The sequence below is a fragment of the Acanthopagrus latus genome, chromosome 15 (assembly GCF_904848185.1).
Source record: "Acanthopagrus latus isolate v.2019 chromosome 15, fAcaLat1.1, whole genome shotgun sequence".
In the NCBI taxonomy this organism is placed as follows: Eukaryota; Metazoa; Chordata; class Actinopteri; order Spariformes; family Sparidae; genus Acanthopagrus; species Acanthopagrus latus.
Genome location: NC_051053.1, coordinates 9,710,526 through 9,728,724, shown reverse-complemented (window position 1 = coordinate 9,728,724; position 18,199 = coordinate 9,710,526). Strand labels below are relative to the sequence as shown.

General features: G+C 41.3%; 1 protein-coding gene across 35 annotated transcripts in view; it reads right to left on the bottom strand.

The window, feature by feature from the left end:
* LOC119033764 (neurexin-1a) overlaps positions 1-18,199 on the bottom strand; it is a 271,561-nt gene that overhangs the window by 232,498 nt on the left and 20,864 nt on the right. For 9 of the 35 annotated variants that reach the window (XM_037124252.1, XM_037124255.1, XM_037124276.1 and 6 more), the window contains exons 3-6: positions 16,063-16,080; positions 14,059-14,088; positions 13,329-13,340; positions 12,801-12,848 (exon numbers count right to left, since the gene is read on the bottom strand). The exons of 5 other annotated variants lie outside the window; for them this stretch is intronic. In XM_037124252.1, the coding sequence (XP_036980147.1) occupies positions 12,801-12,848; positions 13,329-13,340; positions 14,059-14,088; positions 16,063-16,080 (108 nt within the window). The remainder of the gene's footprint in view (positions 1-12,800; positions 12,849-13,328; positions 13,341-14,058; positions 14,089-16,062; positions 16,081-18,199) is intronic. 21 more of the 35 variants (XM_037124263.1, XM_037124265.1, XM_037124272.1 and 18 more) reach the window with 11 other exon arrangements.

Genomic DNA, 18,199 nt, shown 5'->3' with positions numbered 1-18,199 from the left:
AATCAATAAATGAGCGCACTGTACAGAGCAGCGGAGCTATTAGTGGAGGAAGCACATCATTTTCTGAGGGAGCTTTCTTTTCTCAAGCTCCTCTCTGAGCTGAAAACAGAGCACCGACCAGGCTGCCACGATAGCAGCAACGGCAAATACGGTATGTTAGTGCAACTTCAAACATTGCCTTTCGGCGTGGAAAATAAGGTGACATTACTGTGAATTCTATGACGAGTCTCGTCTGATCCCCTCCGCGAACTGCTCGCTCGTTTGTATTCTCAGTCATGAATGCGAATTGTTCATCAACAACAAAATCCTCGGCCAAGACCGTGCCTGAGCAAACAAATTAGCAAGAGTTGCTTCGTCAGAGGAAGCCACTGCCAAGATCCTGCACTGCAACAGGCACGTGTGGTTAACAAGGAAGAATTATGAAAATGGAACTGAGTCACAGCAACTCGTGTGGTTGCGGCTGAGAAAGATAGTCTGGGGTTTGTATATCAACATTTGTCCAAAAGTCACCTTCCTCCCACTAAAACATGAGTAAACTGTGATGATTGATAGCAGCACACGCTGCCCATTAAAATTCACGATACCTTTAATCGGCGCAACAACAACATTTGTCTTGTGTGTGGAGTAGATGTGGCACTTTCCTAAAAATTAAACAAGGGACACGAGCAATTTGTTAAACAAGCATGAGCTCCTCAAATATAGAGGTTAATGAGATGCAGCTTCACTATGACAGAGGAAAGTGTTGTATTGTGCTGGGTATTACACTGTTATGCAACCTCGCATGTTCCTCCTCTAAATGGGGGGGGGGATCTTCAAGAAGGGAGCACAAGCAGAGAAGGGAAATATTTATATATATGTATATATCAAAAAGGAATAAAGAATGGTTCTGTCCCTGGGGACATGTTGGTCTTGAGCGTAATGACTCTCGATGCAGACCTCCTGAGACAAATTGCCACTGACCCCCATGGATTTTCCAGGGCACACTCGATTGGAAATGGACTATTCAATTTCCCACAGGGAGCCTTGCCATTTCCTCGCTATGCATCACTGGAAAAGGTTTCCACTTTTGGGTTCACCCGGTCGGATGAAAATATTCACAGAATGTTATATCAATAGTGCAAGAACTCTCAAGTCCTAATTATAGTTTCATTCATCACATTTGTTCTGTTTTTTGTATTTAAATCTGTGGAGAGAAATAAATGTCAGAACTACTGACAACCTATGTTTTATGATGTCATTTCTGTTCTAAGTATCTATGTAACATTTTTAAGTAAAATATGGTGATCATTCATACTGCACAGTGGCCTGTTCATTCTTTTTTCAATACTACATGACTTGGTGTCCATTTGTCTAATATAATTTATATAATTTTTAAAGCAATTCCTGCCTCCAGTGATGTCACGCTGTGGCTAACTTGCATCATGGTTAATCTAGGCTCCAGGCTTTGAGAAAGGAAAAAAACTGTGTGAAATAAAAAAGGCAATTTGTATATATGTGTGTTTTAAACCATCCATAACAGGGGTGGCCAGTGGCCAGTGGTGCCAACATTACCTAGAATAGCATCACTAAAGGCAATTTATCAGATTACGTCAAGCTTCCTCTGGAGTCAAGTTTTCATGAGCACCTTAAGACTTCACACATCGAAGTGGACAATACAGTTACAAATCAATGTGTTCAATAAATAAATGTACAGATGGTATTTAAAACCTAAACTCCTACTTGGAAATATGTATGTATAATACCCAGCTGCATTTATTTAAAAGAAATGTGGAAGGATTATTAGTGGATAGAAAAATGAATTGAAATGATAGAAATGCAAATGCGTTTTGACACCTATTACTCTCCACATCTAACAGTACATGATAATGCCACAATCAAAAGACTGGGCAACGGTCATGGGAAGGACGGTATGCACTGGAGCCTGAGTGATTTCATAAATTAGTCACACTGGATCCCTTTTATCCAACATGTCTGCAAAGTAACACACTACAGAATGATGGTGTAATGGGAGAAGATGAATGAACCATTAAAGATGGGGGGAATAACAATCCCTTTTGAAGCTAGCTAAGCCACTGGCTTGCTCTCATAAATCACCTACACAAAGCGGCACCACAGCACCCTACGTCGCTCTGTAAACACGCATTGTGTACATTTTTATCTCATTTCACAACACACACTTGAAGGGATAAATATGATTTCATACCCCTTACAGTGCATCATAACAACACCTGGCAGCATTTCATCAGCGGAGGCCAGTAAAATGGCCATAATCCATGATCTAAACGCTGAACCATAACTAAACAAACCGACATGCAAAGGATGCATTTCACAGTCTGCAGCTGAAGTATAGGTATCTCCCTTTTATCTATTTTCTGCTAAGATTCATCCACTCCCTTCTGCGGGCCAAGAAATAGAGTTTTTCATCACTGCAGTCTCTCACTGGCATCGACCAGCTATATTGATCTGGACCAGATCTCCTTCCACTCTACCTGGGGAGCCAGATGAGCCTTGTTCATATTGATCCAACCTTTTTATTCTACATTCTCCTTCGCCCTTTCTTAAGGTTGGGGGGGGGAAAATATATGCCTGTCATCTTTTGTAATAAATATTCTTTGGGAAGAGAATTGATAACTATTAATTCAAAGTCCACCGTTGGAATTTGTAATCGTTGATGATCCACGAACGCTGCTGAAGCCTGCCTCCCAACTCAGAAAGGCTGTCTGTTATGACAGTTCAGAGATGTGAGGGCGTGCTGCTTCTTATCTGATTGAGGATGCTGACGATGACGCTGAAGACTGGCACAAAAAATGCAAAACATGTCTATCAGAAAGCCAGACAGGCAGGCCTGATGTATGAAAATAAATGTTTACCCCGAAAACAAATAAACCTAATTTTCTTCAAAAGAGGATACTCTTTTATTTAACTTGAGGCAACAGTCTGAGTGTTTTTCTGTTTTCCTTCATTACTGTATTTTTCTGGGCCATTATAATCGCATGCCTGTGTTTTATAATCCCACTTTATCACACTTCTTCATTCCAAGTAGTACCCCTCTTCCTTTCTCTGCCCATCTCCTTGAGCTCATTCCTTTAAATGCCTCTCTCAGTCTGCCTTAAGTCCTTCACTCTCTGTGTATGTCTCCCTGCCTCCCCCTCAGGAACAGAATCTGTGGTAATGTACTAATCTGTGGAGCTTTAGTGCCGTCTTGCCAATCTGCCATGTCAAGATACACAAATCTCACTCCAGGCAATTACCGGGCCTTTTTTCTCTGCACTGCGAAGGAGTCTGTTTTCCCATCTCTGTTGATGTGGAAACTGCCTCTGTGACCCATCAGGTGCAATTACCTTTTGTTTTTTGGGAACAAACACTGATGGCCCCGGGGTGGGCAGGCGCAGAGAAAGAGAAATTAGTATGTAGTAAGTAATAGCGTAATGTATTGATGTCTGTTTGGACAACCTGTGCCATGGAGTTCGCCAAGAACACCTTTATCGGGCTGGCTCCATGAAAAGTTTTTATGTGTATATAAAAGAAAATACCGATGGTATGATTGTTTTGAGCAGCAGTAGTAGGAAAGTTTCCAAAGGCTCCACAGCAACACATTATCATACCAAAATAGCTGAATTGGTCGACTGTCAGTGACTCCTGAATAGCAAAATTGCTGCTTTCCAGATCTGGCCTACACCAGATACGTTCAACCGGCCAGCATACTGCATGGAATGATGGCACTTGGGCGGTTTGCTCCTGTTCGCCAGATCTGAGCCGTAACCAGGCAAGGCCGTGGCAAATCCCTGCCATCATTCCATGTGGTATGTGGGCTGGATGAGGGTGGATAGTAGAATTTTGCTATCTGGCTCCCAAACTGCCAGCAACTGGACCTTCATCGTAGTGCTGTAAGTTCGTGTAAGTGTAAGGTTTAGAAAAACATATGGTTTGTGTTATAAAAACTGTGTTACTCATCTAAATTCACTTGCGAATAGACCAACGTCACAAACTTGAGATACGTAAGGTATGTTAGTAAGTGTGAATAACTTGCTGTTGACTTGTGGTTTCACACTGGACACCAACAGCGGACAGCTGGATGAAAGTCCTGCGTTGCCTATCCCAACCATCCCAAGCAGACTTGTTGCTGTAATAACGACTAGTGCCTCTTGTGGTCGCCACCTAACAACAAGTGTCTGTATGGATAGTAATAAGCTGCTTTAACAGTCAACCTGTATGGTTGTTTCTGACGAGGACGGGCCACTCTTAAAATCGGTGCATTTCTTGAACGCACATCAAAGTACTTTTATCACCAGTCACCTTGAGTGTCTTGTAGATTGATAGATTGCAACCTGTGAAACACCCCTCGTCTCCCCCTCCCCTTGTGGTATCCACTAAAAACAAGGAAAATGAGAAAGGCCCTCTCTAGTCAGCATGTTTTTGCCATTCTGGGCTACTGTAAAAACATGGCGGTGAAACATGGCAGACACTGAGGCAGGGGATCTGCCAGTAGTCCCTAAAAGTCATGTTTCATGAGTCATCCACTTTACTCTTTTGTCGGCCAAGTGAATTTGTCCTTTGACCTTGTTGGCTTTTATCGGCAGAGCTGATTATGTGGCGCGCCTGTAGTTTAGCCTAGATGTCAGGCTTAATTGGGCATTTTTTTTCCTTTAAACTGTTATACGAGTCAGCTTCATAGACAATGCAGGTGGTGAGATGAAACTCAGCCAGTTTTCACTTTCCTGGATGTTTTTGTTTTTTTTCTTTCTTTCTTTTTTTTTTTTTCTTTAGCTCTCCACACCAACACCTAAGATATCCTGCTATTATACTGCCACTCCACGGTAAGCTGCTAATCAGATAAGCACGGCAGTCGGCGGGGGTTGTTCCCAACCTGACAACTGGGATCCTCTTCAAAAAAAGAGGTCCCCTGATAAATCCGAGCTGTTGAAGAAAGCTAACAAGATACGACTCAATCAAAAACTTCTAAAGAAAAGTTTTTCTCTACTGACGTCTCTAATAATCTCTGCATCATGCGAAAGAGTGGATAGCTTTACACCTTTGGGTCTAGATCACCAAAAGAATGAATCAGAGAAAATTAAAACATTAAAAGACATTATTATTATTATTATTATTATTATTATTATTATTATTATTATATATCTGTATATTGCTGTTGTTAATAACATTCAAAATCAGAGTTTTGAATGCTGCTGCTGATAGGATGTTGTGTTGATGATGTGTTTTGGTTTGGGAAATTAGGGTTTCTGCAAGAGTTTAAAAAGCACAGATGACTCTTGTAACTACACATCACCTCTTAACTGGTGAAATGTCCATATACAACAAAATGTTTTAACGCCAGTCAAACTTGTTACCATATTGTTCCATAAAGTTTCTGATTATTATTGGGATAACACCAAGCCACTGGATCACTCACTAAGACCATTTGAGCACCATCTGACTGTGTGACTAAATGATCATATCTTAGATACCAGCGATACTTCCAAGATTGACACTCAATAGCAAACGTGGCATACAATGTTCACATTATATGCTCAGTTTCACATTCAGAGATGGAGGGGATATCTTCGCAGACACCTGGAGATATTTCCATCTGTTTTTGCGGTGTGAAAGTAAGGTGTTTTTTTTAAGGACACCTGAGATATTTTGAGTGTTTGTTTTTTTTTAAAAGTGGATTTTTTTTGAGACCTGCAGACACTTCCATCCATTTTTGTGGCGACCAAAACATGGGAAGTCGGAACCATCTCCAGCCATGACTGTGGTGCCCAAAACAGGTACTTCAGGCCAAAGCACTGTGTTTTTTTCTAGCCCTGATCATGTGTTTTTTTGTGCTTAAACCTAACCAGTGGAAAATAGTTAAAGTCAGCTTAAACAAATGTAAAAATATGTCCTGCTTGAACTTATCCGTGTTTTTGGTGAAACATTTCTTCTGGTGATCCGGTTGTCCTGTCATATCATTGTCATCACTAAGATAATTATGATAACAGTTATTCATCACACTTTCTCTCCTTGCTCTGGCATTAATCATGTTTTTCACACTATTGTCATGAGGCATGACTAATAATTTGTGAAATGAGTTTTGACATCTTTGTGGCATTGTCACTTAACTCAAAGCAACACAATCGCCACCTCTTTGATATTTCTGTAGTAGTCCTTGGCGTAGTAGCAGCAGCCCTGGGGGGGTCTGTCGCCTGCAGCTAATGAGAGTGTTAGTGCAACTAAAACTTTATATCAGTGTTTGTTAAATTTTGTTTTTCATGTATTTCCAACATAGGGATTTAGAGATATCTCAGGGAGGAGACTGCTTTCGTTGACACTTAAGCGACTGTCGTGCTGAAGGCCTGAGCTTTTGAAATTTAGGTCGGTCAACAGGAATCTTTGCTGAAGCCCGCAAATATAAAGGTATGCTAAAACACTTCTTGATGACTTCTCAGCAAAAATCTCTGCAGAGATGTGAAAAAAAAAGTCTTATAGCTGAGACTTAGAACTGTCTAGAACTGAGCAAAGCTGTGACACTTGCAAGATAATGCCATGGTAAACATTTTCCTTCACCTCCATGTTTATATGTTCTCAGTGACTTTCCCTTAAATAGCTGTTTGAATATGACAGCAATTGAAAGCTTTGCCTCCTGGAAGAGACAGACTGGTTGTATATGGATGTCTAGCAGTTTATCTTCACGACAGTTAATCTTCTCCTGAGTTTAAGAAAAAGAGGTAGAATCTCAGGAACCTCAGGCCGCGTTTTGCATATTTTCATCATTTTCCGATTGGGGAAAAACAAAGAGCCTCTGATTTGGATGCATTATGGGATTCAGTCAAGCTCATGAGTTTGAGGTTTTCAGACCAGATGGTGAGGATGTTACCCATATGCCAAAACCTAGAAATAAACCCAGTTGAGTTTTTGTCTGAAATTCTGAGTTGGCTTCTCAAACAGCTCTTCCACTGACATTTTACATAATGAGAGTCCAGATGACTCCTCACTGTAAGGTGTTATTATCTCTGAGTGTGCCCTCCAGGAGAAGTATGAATCAAGACAGAAATAAGCACTCAATGCCACCCTCACTAAAGGACATCTGGGTTGTTTTTTGTTTTTTTTTTCTATTTGGACCATACATCTAACTCGGTTTGTATTCGTCTAAGGAGACACGACTGCAACCACAGACATGCTTACTATTGGGTTGAAGCTGAGGAATCGTAATCCTGGGGGAGTCAATGGAGCTGAAAGGATTCCGCTGACAGTCTTCCAAGTTTCATGTGATGCTACAAAGGCAACATCTGTTGTTGATTCAACACACACCACATGGCATCTTGTTACCTGTCAGATAAAGAAGGCAGACAAGTCTTGACAAGTTGCACCCTGACACGCCGTCGCACGTTATCTAAAGGAACTTGTTGCGTTTTCATCGCAGCGGCGCCGGGTGCTTCGGGTCGGCTACTCTTTCGGGTTGCGCCTGTCATCCCAAAAATATGAGGCACCTTTGGGTTAGATCGTCACCGCTGTACGTTAAAAAACGAATCCCTCTGCCAGAAAACTGTGACAAATAGGTGTAAGAACTAAAATGTGAATGCATACTCTAGGCGTTCTTGTGCGCCATCGACAATGTCATACACGCGATGACACACACACACACACACGCGTCGCTTTAAGCTAAAAATGACACTATGGATCTCTGTTAGAAGAAAACTGTAACAAATCCTCTCTAGCGCTTGTTTCTAGCTGACATATGGCTGTATAGTCACGTATGTAAAACATATTGTGCTGTACGCTGACAACCGGCAAATGTTTTGCTGTCATCTCACAAAACCTGTCAGCCTGTGCAACCCAACCCCTATACAAGCCCACGGGGTACATGTATGTAGTCCACAACCGTGGGATCTTATTTGGAAAATAAATGTACAGTTACCAATGGGGAGACAGATATATTCCCATTGAACTGTGCCTGAATATGATGTTTGTCAAGTTCAAAGATAATGTTGCATGTCAAGACAGTCATGGTAGTAAACTGTGAATGATGCCAACACCCATGTGTGTAGTTCATGGCACATTTCGAACAGGATCACAAAATGCTTTGTCTCTTGCTAATCCCTGCCAAACATATGTCATTTAGAACTAAGGTCCCGTGGTGGTCCACCAGAAGGGGCATGACATCACCTCTCTATTGGCCAGATGCAAAAATAACATCCTCTAATGATTGTTTAGCCTCTCCTGTTAATACAATAATAAAGATAAGCTGGGCTTGTCGACTATAAAACCATAGTTTGGCCAGCGAGCGACTCAAGTGAGTGCTTTTTTGCCAAAAATAAATGCACAGTTCATGTGTGCCATTAAACATTTGCCTTGTCATCTAATGGTGTAAGAAAGGTCAGCCTCATATTATTTCATTTACTGATGTGTAATTTTGAGGCAATCCGTGTTTGTACTAGCCGTTTTTTGAATGTTTTTTCCAGGCTGTAACTGTGCACAACTGTCATTTTGGCAGGTTTTCTCTGTCAGCTCTGTGGCATTACATTATTAGACAGCATAAAAGCATAAAGCATAAGAGAAAATCATGTGTATGTTCCCCTAATTAGATGGCAATGCATCTCAAGTTGCTGCTGATTAAGGCAAAATCAGGGTCATGAAATGTGTAATGGGTTACTCTAGACAGGGAGTAAACACGTAAAGTAATGCGTTACTTTTCAAGTGATGTGTAACACATAGTTTTTTCGGGGGTGGGGGGGTAACAATCACAACGCAAACCATACAGTTTTACGAAAGCCAAATCCTCCATGGTGCGGTTGGCATAGTATCACAATTACAAATTCCTCAGTAAGAAGCTGCACAGCATGGAAGGGAAGGTTACAAATCGCTTTTTATACAAAACATTCAAAATACATAAGCCTGTCAGCGCTGCTATGTTTTTCAAGGGTGGGAGCTGAAGCATCCAGCGATGGAGCTCTTCAAACCCTGCTTCATCGTGACCTTTGCAGTTATGCAGATGGTCCAACTTTGCATAACATTGGACACATTGGATCTTACTGAGCTTGCGTTGAAGCAAAATGGGTGGTACTTCGAAAATCCCACATACTGTGTATCAAGTGAGGCCTTCGCAATGTCTTTCACTGACCCAAACACACTCCTACTCACTGAGCTACTCTCTGAATCCCAGCTTAAGTACCACACCGTGCCATTACGAATGCAAACATATGCACATCTCCTCACACGATGCTTTGCCTCAATGTGAAGTCACCATGTCCCAGATTAGATGGGACCCGAACCCTATAGCTGTTCACGATGTCGGTGTGATCACTCAGAACACAGAACTGCCCGTACATCTTTATCTAACTCGCATAGATGTAAGCATGTGATTTAATTATTAATTCTGTATATACGGTACTACCATCACTGCTGCACTTTGCCTGACGCAAACAGTGACAGTGTTGTTACGTCTCATGTGGCCTGGGTTTTATTCATAGAACATAAATAGATGCATAAATTTAATCACAGGAAAAGGCACACACGTGTGGATCTTTGTCTGAATTGTTACTGTTAAAACCCACAGACCACAGTGGATTTGTATGTGTGAGAACATGACTAATATTCACACTGTGTTAACTCCTACGATGGCTGTGAATGTGTTCGGGCTCAGTTCAGTGCACAATTCCAGCAGAAAACTAGGAGAGACTAAAAATGAGCCGTCAAACTTTAACCGGCGGATCCCCTGCAACATGGAACTTCAGATGTTTTTAATCATGTAAATAAGTCGTGAACCACAGAGGGCCTGTACAGACTCCCTCAGATCACAGTTACCTCATTTAAATCAGCTGTTTAAGTAAATGTTGTAGCATATTTCTGAGCTTTAATGAAACATTTTGAAACGTGAACATGACCGCCGCATTTGCTCAGCCCTCCAACATACTTGTATCAGCGATGCCTTACGTTAAATTAGTTTAGTCTTATTTGTTTTTATCAAACCGACTTTTTCTTACGTGAATATCAATTACGGTGCTGTTAGATGAGGTCCTGCTAATGCAAGTGCGTGCCTCCTGTTTGCGCTGCAGTGTGAAAAATGTTGTTTTTGAAAGATGCGTAGAGTGGTATTTCATTACATAACAATATGTTGTGAATTTTTGATAGCATCTATCTTATTTCAATACATTTCAATGTTTGGACTTAAGATCACTCTGGAGTTGTAGAAAACATTTGGATCTCACAGAAACTGTTCAGCCTCTATATTACAAGCTGCTCCTTACTTTTGAGATCTAATTGCCCCGAGACATTAATACATTTTGACTGGATCTGTGTTTTTGTTGGCAACAGTTGCGCAATCACAGGCGCCTTGTCCCTCGCCGCATCACTGTTGTGCCACAAATGACAGTAGAGCACACCCCCTTGTGTAATATTGCTTAATTAAAAGGCCCTAGTGTGTCAGCATCCACTTAGATGAAAATAAAAAAGCATTGTAAACATCCATTTGATTTGACAAACAAAAATAGAGCACATCCAGTGCAAACAAACTAGCGAGGGATCTGTTCGTCCACCTCACAGAAATCCCCGCGAATGAGCATTCTGTAGCACAATGAACAGCGACAATTTCCGTCTTTAGACAGTGAAAGCAATTACATTAGAAAGTATACTAATTTAGAAAAAGCCCAGTTGTACCTGTAAGCCTGTCTGCGCAGCCTGCCGCCCCTCTTAAGCTGCACATGGCAGTTTATTGTGATGACAGCAATTAAATACTCTGTGATTTGTGTGCCAGCGGTATTATGACTTATCCCGCTGTATGGCCTGTTCCCTAGAGCTGGATGGAACAGGTTTTTTTGTTTTTTAGAAATCCGGCGTCAGTACACCAGCTGAAAGCAGCGCACGGCAACTAGCCCGTCCTCAAGGGAGCAGCCGTGACGGATAAACCATACAAGTGGTTAAATGTGACACGGGAGGACCTCAGAGGGGGCTGACATTATATCCTCATATACACAGTGTTCTCGCTGGCTTAAAGCACACAATGAACACAGGCACGGTACTCACTCACTGGCTTTAATACTCAAGAGGGGATATGTGTTTGTGACCACACAGTACATAACTGGACTTCACACTGTAACACAGGGAGCAGCTCACAATGGCCCAAATTAGAAGCAGTGGGCTCAGATTTGTGCCTCATCAGCATTCTCTCGATCTCCCCCCGTGGCTCTCCTTCTGCCACATCAAAGCTGGGTCTTAGGTAGTAAAAAACCTGTGGGTCTCATGTGAATGCCATGTGGTGCACACTAAAAACACGAGCCAGTGTATATGTGGGTTATAAAAGGGGGTTTACGGTTTATCGGTGTCGCCCCTACAACATCATAATTAAAGTCCAGCGAGGGAGGCAGTGTGATGTGTGATTAATGGCTATAACAATTAAAGTGACTTGATTTCATTTCGCTCCAGGGGCCATCGTGCAAACTGACCAATTGCGTTGCGATATCGGAGCGTCCCAGCTCATGTTTGGGGTCGTTCATAAAACATCATAATTAATGTCACTGCAGGACCGTCATCGCAACTGGGGAGCAGACTGTGGTGGATGAAGAGCTGAGCACAGGACTGTTACCCAGAAGACTATGGGTTTTTGTCCTGTACATTTTAGTACTGACTTAATAACAGTCTCAGTTGACTCACAGGTCATATTGACGACAGTTTTATTTTGCCAAATTGTTTTATTTTTTTTAATAATACATCTTTAGAGCTTGAAGAAAGATGCAGAAAAGAAGTATCTACTTTTACGTAAAACGTTATTTTAAATTTCAACAAATGTTGTCGGCTACAAAATGACTGTTTTGTTTACATCTGCGTAGGATCTCTAAATATAACGCGGTTGGTTTCATGTGGTATCTGTGTTTCGATTCGAGTCTTGGTTGTTGCAGGTTGTTGAAAAAAAAACAAAAAAACAACATGAAAATATCTGTAAGCTAGCTAGCGTTAGCAATGTTACCATTAGCCAGCTAGTTTTCTGTCACAGTGTGGTTAGATTTAGGCAACAACACTACTTATATGTCTTTACATAAATTGGTCAATGAGAACTATCTGTCCAAAGGTTTTCCAAGACGTCTGAGTTCTTTTTACTGGTTGTATGTTTGTCAGATATATGTGTAATGAGAAGCCATGTTGAATGCAACCATTTGCAGAGCCATACGCAACCAGTAAGTCTATGGAAATGACACTTACCTTGGACGATGGAAAAAGTCAATCTCAACATCTTATCATGGAAAATGGTGTGTGTGTGTGTGTGTGTGTGTGTGTGTGTGTGTGTGTGTGCACGTGCACAAGCACATGTGTTTGTCTGTGTGTGTGTGTTATTCATGTTTCGCTGCAGCTCCCAGCGGCAGAATAACTAAGACAACAATAGCAAGGACTCCTGTTCACACTTCAGCATGAAGTGGTGCCTCACACGCAGTTTGAAGAAGACTTACCTGTTCAGACGACGCTTCACAAGTACATGACATGAGATAGCATTTTACACAAAACAATATCTTCTCCGTAGGTGTAAAGAAATAGAAATGATCCAAAAATGGCTCATAAGCACTTTGCAAAACTCGAACTAATAGCACAGTAAATGTCAAAGCAACAGCAAGAGCAAGCAAAATCAAAGTAATCAGAGTGCGAGTGGAACACTTGAATGTCACGGTGCTAATCACCACTTTTCAAAATGCGACGTTTCACAGTATTATTACATGTTGTTCTCCAATTCGTAAGTGACATTCAAGGTTCCCACACTTCAGTAAGCTAATGATGAATGCTAAATTTGGCTTCACCAACTTGTAGTAACCAACTTGAAAGAATCAAAGTTTTACCTTGAATGCTCAGTAGGGACCTTAGAAGCCAAGCTTCCCCTCTCTGCCCTGAGGAGGAGAGTCAAATGGCAAAGATCAGAAGTCCACTTACCCCACAGGGAGAAGAGGTGAGGATCACAGCCGGGATGGGAGGCCCACAACACTATGATCAAGCCTCACCCGCAAACCCCAAAAACCCATTGTTTGAACAAAGAGACTGTAGTTACCCCTGGGTGGTGATGGTGGTGGTGTACTGGAACTAGGACAGCAACTATTTGTGTTCATATGCCCATGTGAGTCTCGTTTATGATTCCCATGCATCGAGCACAAAAGAAACAGGTGAAACAGCTTAAACGTGTGAATGCAAAGCGAAAGTGGCACCTACCTTGAAAAGCTTTCATTTTATAGTCGAGAAAGCTTTTTTTTTTTTTTTGCTTTTGTGTAAGTAAAAATGCCAATGACTTTATATACTTCATTTAGGTGAGTATATAATGCCAGAAAACACTGCTGTCATAGTTTAACTGATTTGGATAATTGAAAGGATAGTACCTTTACTTTTACCTATGAGATTTGATGAAATGTTCCATGAAGAAAGCAGATTCCAGACAAAAAGGGAGAACAAAAGGAGAGGAGACACCGATAAGTGTCGTGGTCAAGTCGGAAAAGGACAGACGACATGAGAGAGAGGCTTGATGGCTACAAATATAAGAGAGGAAATGGGGGCTGGCAAAAGGGAAGCGAAAGACGGAGAGTTCACATCCCTGCCCTGCTGCGTGAGAAGGACATGCAGTCGCCACACAAATGGAAAGATCGAAGACTGAATGGGCGGACTGTCTGCGCAGACACTCGCAGCATGCACTACAGAAGCAAGGGTTATCTGAAAAATTCAGTAAGCTAGTTTCCATCACCATGCATTACACCCTAACAATATGAATGCAAGAGCCCCCTCGCTTGAACCACATCATCATAAAACATCAGAATGTACAGTAGGTGGGAATAATTAAAAAGAAAAGATGAGAGGAAATTGACACCCGGCAGAGTGGGGAGCAGAAAGCTAAATGAGCTCGAAAAAGAGGTCATGTGGAAAAAAAAAAAAAAAAAAGTCCATGGGAGAATGAATATCAACTAGGTCGTTCAAAATGCGAAAATGACAGCTCATATCTGAGCAGCTTCAAGCCCGGGCACCACGCAAAGAGTTAGAGGCAGCACACATTTCAGAGCACAGTGGGAGTGGGAGGGACAATGGAGGAATGGCGGGTAGAAGGAATAGAGCTCATACCTTGGTCGCCCATCATCAGGTGTGCCAGACCTTAAAGGAAAACAAGAGCACAGTCAGAAGAGAACAAGGGATCATGGGAAGCTGTGCGACACTGACACGCAGGCATCTCCGACAGAGCAGATGTCTGTGGTACTCGGGGAGCTTTGGGACAGGGGAAGAGTGGGACGGAGAGAAGGAGGGGGGTGCACAGACAAGGGTCAGCATGATGAGCATTCAGTCAACCAAAGCTGGTTGCAATGCGTCATCCGCCACTTACTAGTCATCATTCAGAAACCTAAATTCAGCTTGACCTTTGGTTTTCTCTCCCTAACAACAGAAGTATTCACACAACTGTCGCACCACCTACGAATGAAAGAGTGATCCCTGTACACAGATATAGCTGGAGAACGTTTCACATTGCCCTTCAGCAGCCGTCAAGTGTCCATATAACATCTGAGTCACATTGTACAGGAAGAAAAAGGAAGATGATTGGAAACGGTCTGGTCACCTCACCATTCTGAGCAGCAAATAGCACAAACCACTTGTATTAACACTTTTGATTGTGCCACGTTCATTTGATCGAGATAACTTAGCCCATTAGGCTAACCTTGGCTGTCATCTGAATGCTTTGTTTGGCTTATGGATTCATTTTCTCTCCATAGTTCTTCTGGAATTCAGGCGACATGTTTTCTAGCATTGCAATTCAATTTCAACACTTAATTGCTAATGGTGCTAAAACTATGTTTGCTAATACTGAATCTCCAGCTTGCTAGCTGCCTAGCAAATGCAACAACTGCTATAGGGAGAGCTCTTCTGTTAGCTTCCAACCATATTAGCTATTTCATTCCAGTGTTTTTCACTAGCAAGATTTTCCATTTGAGTAGCAAGTGGAACAAATTGGTTGAAAAAATATTTTAATTGTACTACATCAATTTGAGACTGATCCATAAATCCGGCTCACCATGGCTCTTGGTGCATTACTAACTGCTTTGTGTTTGGATAGTGGACCCATTTTCCTAACTGGAGTTCTTCTGGAATTCAGGCGACATGTTTTTAATGTTGTAAATTAGTTTCAGGTAAACCTTTGTTTGGTTTTATTGCCTTGTCGGCTATCTAGCTTCCTAGCGAATGCAACAGTTGGTATAAGAAAAGTCTGTGTGTTAGCAAGCAACTACTTAATTCCAGTGTTTGCGTTGGGGTTAGATTTTTTGTCTATTACACAGAGTAGAATGTCATTAACCCTGCTGTTTTAAAAATATTTCAATCACACACTTACAATCATTCACTCCATCCCTGTGGATGAATGAACAGCCTTACTAATGAGGAACACAATTACATTCTTAAAAGGGTCTGTGTAGAGAGGCTTAAGGTTTAATTTTGTATGGCAACATACTTACCACCAATAAAAAAAAAAAAAAAATGCATGTAATTTCCTCTTTTTCCTCTGATTGCAAAACCAAGAGCCTATCACATACTGACAGCTTGTAATCAAACTGAGTCCTGAATTGCACAAATCACAAGTTCAACCGCCATTAGCTCAGGCAGCCAGCAGTACTCCAAGGCTACTCAAAGTACCGCCAGGCAGTATGAAATTAGAAAAGCTAATTCTAATTGTGCTCTTCGACACTAGATGAAAATATAACTGAGGCATTTGTCGAATCATTTGGACACAGAATTCACAATGAGGCGTGCAACGATGATATAATTACATATATATATGGCAAATTCACCTTTTCACCCTTTGTACTATTTTGTACACTTTAATTACCTGATAAACCTTAATTAGTTCATTAAAAAAAAATTGCGGGGTGATGGATTTTAATTAGACTTCATATAAAAAAGACAAATACAAAAAACAAAACAAAACAATGAAAACCAGTTTAATCAGACTTACCACTCCAAGACATCAATACCAATACCAGTGTAAAACATTTGCTTACATGTATTTGAAGAGCCTTAGCCATGACAATGTGTAGGCATACAGAATATAGCAAGAATGGAAACTAACGGATTAAAAATACCCACCTTCAGTATAGTTGTCTTCTGGAAGCACGGACAGGCAAAGAGAAAGAGAGGAAGACATTCATTAAGCAGCATGCAGACTAGTTCTGGCCGTTGCATGTAGTAAACATGCAAGGCGTTAAACATCACATGCAAGTGACCGATTGTAACCCCTGCAGAGGAAAAGGCTGATTTATGCACAGGCGTTCATTGTACTTGTCCACCCCTTTTTTTTCCCCTCGTACGCTGACCTGGAATACAGGACAGAGCTGTGACTGAATGAGCCCTTCTGAATATTTGATGTAACCTTGAAGAATTAAAGTCTTTGAAACAAGTCTTTGTTGGCGGCAGATAAAAACTGGCATCGCTGATGAAAGACTGAAGAACCAGTATTGATCATGCGGCAAGAGATGGTAGGGGGATAAAAAGAAAAGCATCTCAAGGCTTGAGGCTGGTTCTTCCTGATGCATTCTCTGTAAATCTTTTATTTATTTGACTTTTTTCTCTTTTTTTCTAAACATGATGGACTGTAACTCTTGGCATCAACAACTATTTAATTCAACAGACTCAACGGAATCTGTGTGCAGCGTTTTCTGCTCGGTAAATGAAAAGCTGTTCTATGTGATGAAATGCACCGCAAGAGAAAATAACCTAAATAAATAGAGTTGGCTGTGGTATAGCAGTGCCTCTAAGGTTTCAGCGCGGGGCCGCGGGGGGTCTCGTGACTGCAGCTATTTTCAGGTGATTTGGTCACAGCACTGAAAGTGAGCGTGTGTCGGCGAGGAGATTGCCTCCCAAATGAAATTGTCCTAACAGTAAGTCTTGGCAATCAAAGTGAGGTTCTGTGGGGGTGAGAGAAAACGCTACATAAAATCTGTTGCTCTAATGCGGGAGGCAGAGGGAAGAATTACACGTTGGTCGAGTAATAGCAAACAGGTGAGGTAAACATCATGCGCTCAGAGGGGGGAAATAAATTGGTTTGACAAAATGACATGACTGGAAACATGCAAGACCAATGGAATGAGTGTGAGAAGGCCCCACTGCCTACAAGAAGAACAAAATATAGTCAGTCAGCAGTTCTGGTCATCATTAAGTGCCTACAATTCGCCTGGAGACTGATCCCATATTTAAAATTCATGAAAATCATAATAGTAGAAATACACAAATGGTATAAAATGACAAAAAAAAGAACTTGATGGTAGTACATTAGTTTGAACTTTTCAATAAAACAATCATGATCTGACATCACAGAGACAGTAGCATGCAATGTCTAATCAATGTTTGTAAAAAAAAAAACAACAAAAACAAAACAAAACAAAACAAAAAATGATGACGCTGTAATCAATCCAGTTACTGTCACCGTGCGGCCAAGTCGGGCACAGGAGCCCAGATTTCCGCTACAAAATGAACTCCTACCTCTTTAAAATGGTTTCTTGCCCAGATTCAAGCGATTGTTTGACCCAAAACTTACCATCACCACCGGTTCCCCTTCCAATCAGACACCATGCACAAAAAAACAATCCAAAAATCATCATTTTGTGAACAAATTACACGGCAATAAAACATGCCAATAAAACAGTGCTAATTTGGTGTAGTATTTTTGTTTTACATCATTTTTGCAATGTGAAATTTGAGTATCAATTGAAACAGCACCTCATTATCCAAGCCCCTGAGGAACAGAGGCTATTGAGGATATGTTTGTCTTTTTCCAAGTAAAAAGAGAGCCGAATCAAATCTCACTTTCGAAAAGAGAAAGAAAAATAAATGAAATCTGCACACAAACTCATGTAAATTTGATTTCAGATCAATTGAATTGTGTGCAGCTTTCATGAGGATCATATTTCCTAATTTCGACAGCTTGGGCAGCAGATAAATGAGATTACACTGTGGTGGAGGAAACTAAAAGGAGCTCTTTGTTCACAAAAAGTTAGCTTGATGATGAGAAGCACACAGCTGAGAAAGCATTCTGACAAGGCAAGCATGAAGCTGGCAGTTGCAGAGTGACCACATGAGAAGAGAAGAAAAGCAAAAGAATCAAGACCAATTGCTGATGTCCAGACCCCAAAGACTGATGTGGTTTTTAGCCACAGTAACTTAATTATCTTCACACAGCATTTCAATACAACACGTTGGCTGTTTAAGTGGACGATCTTGATGGCTT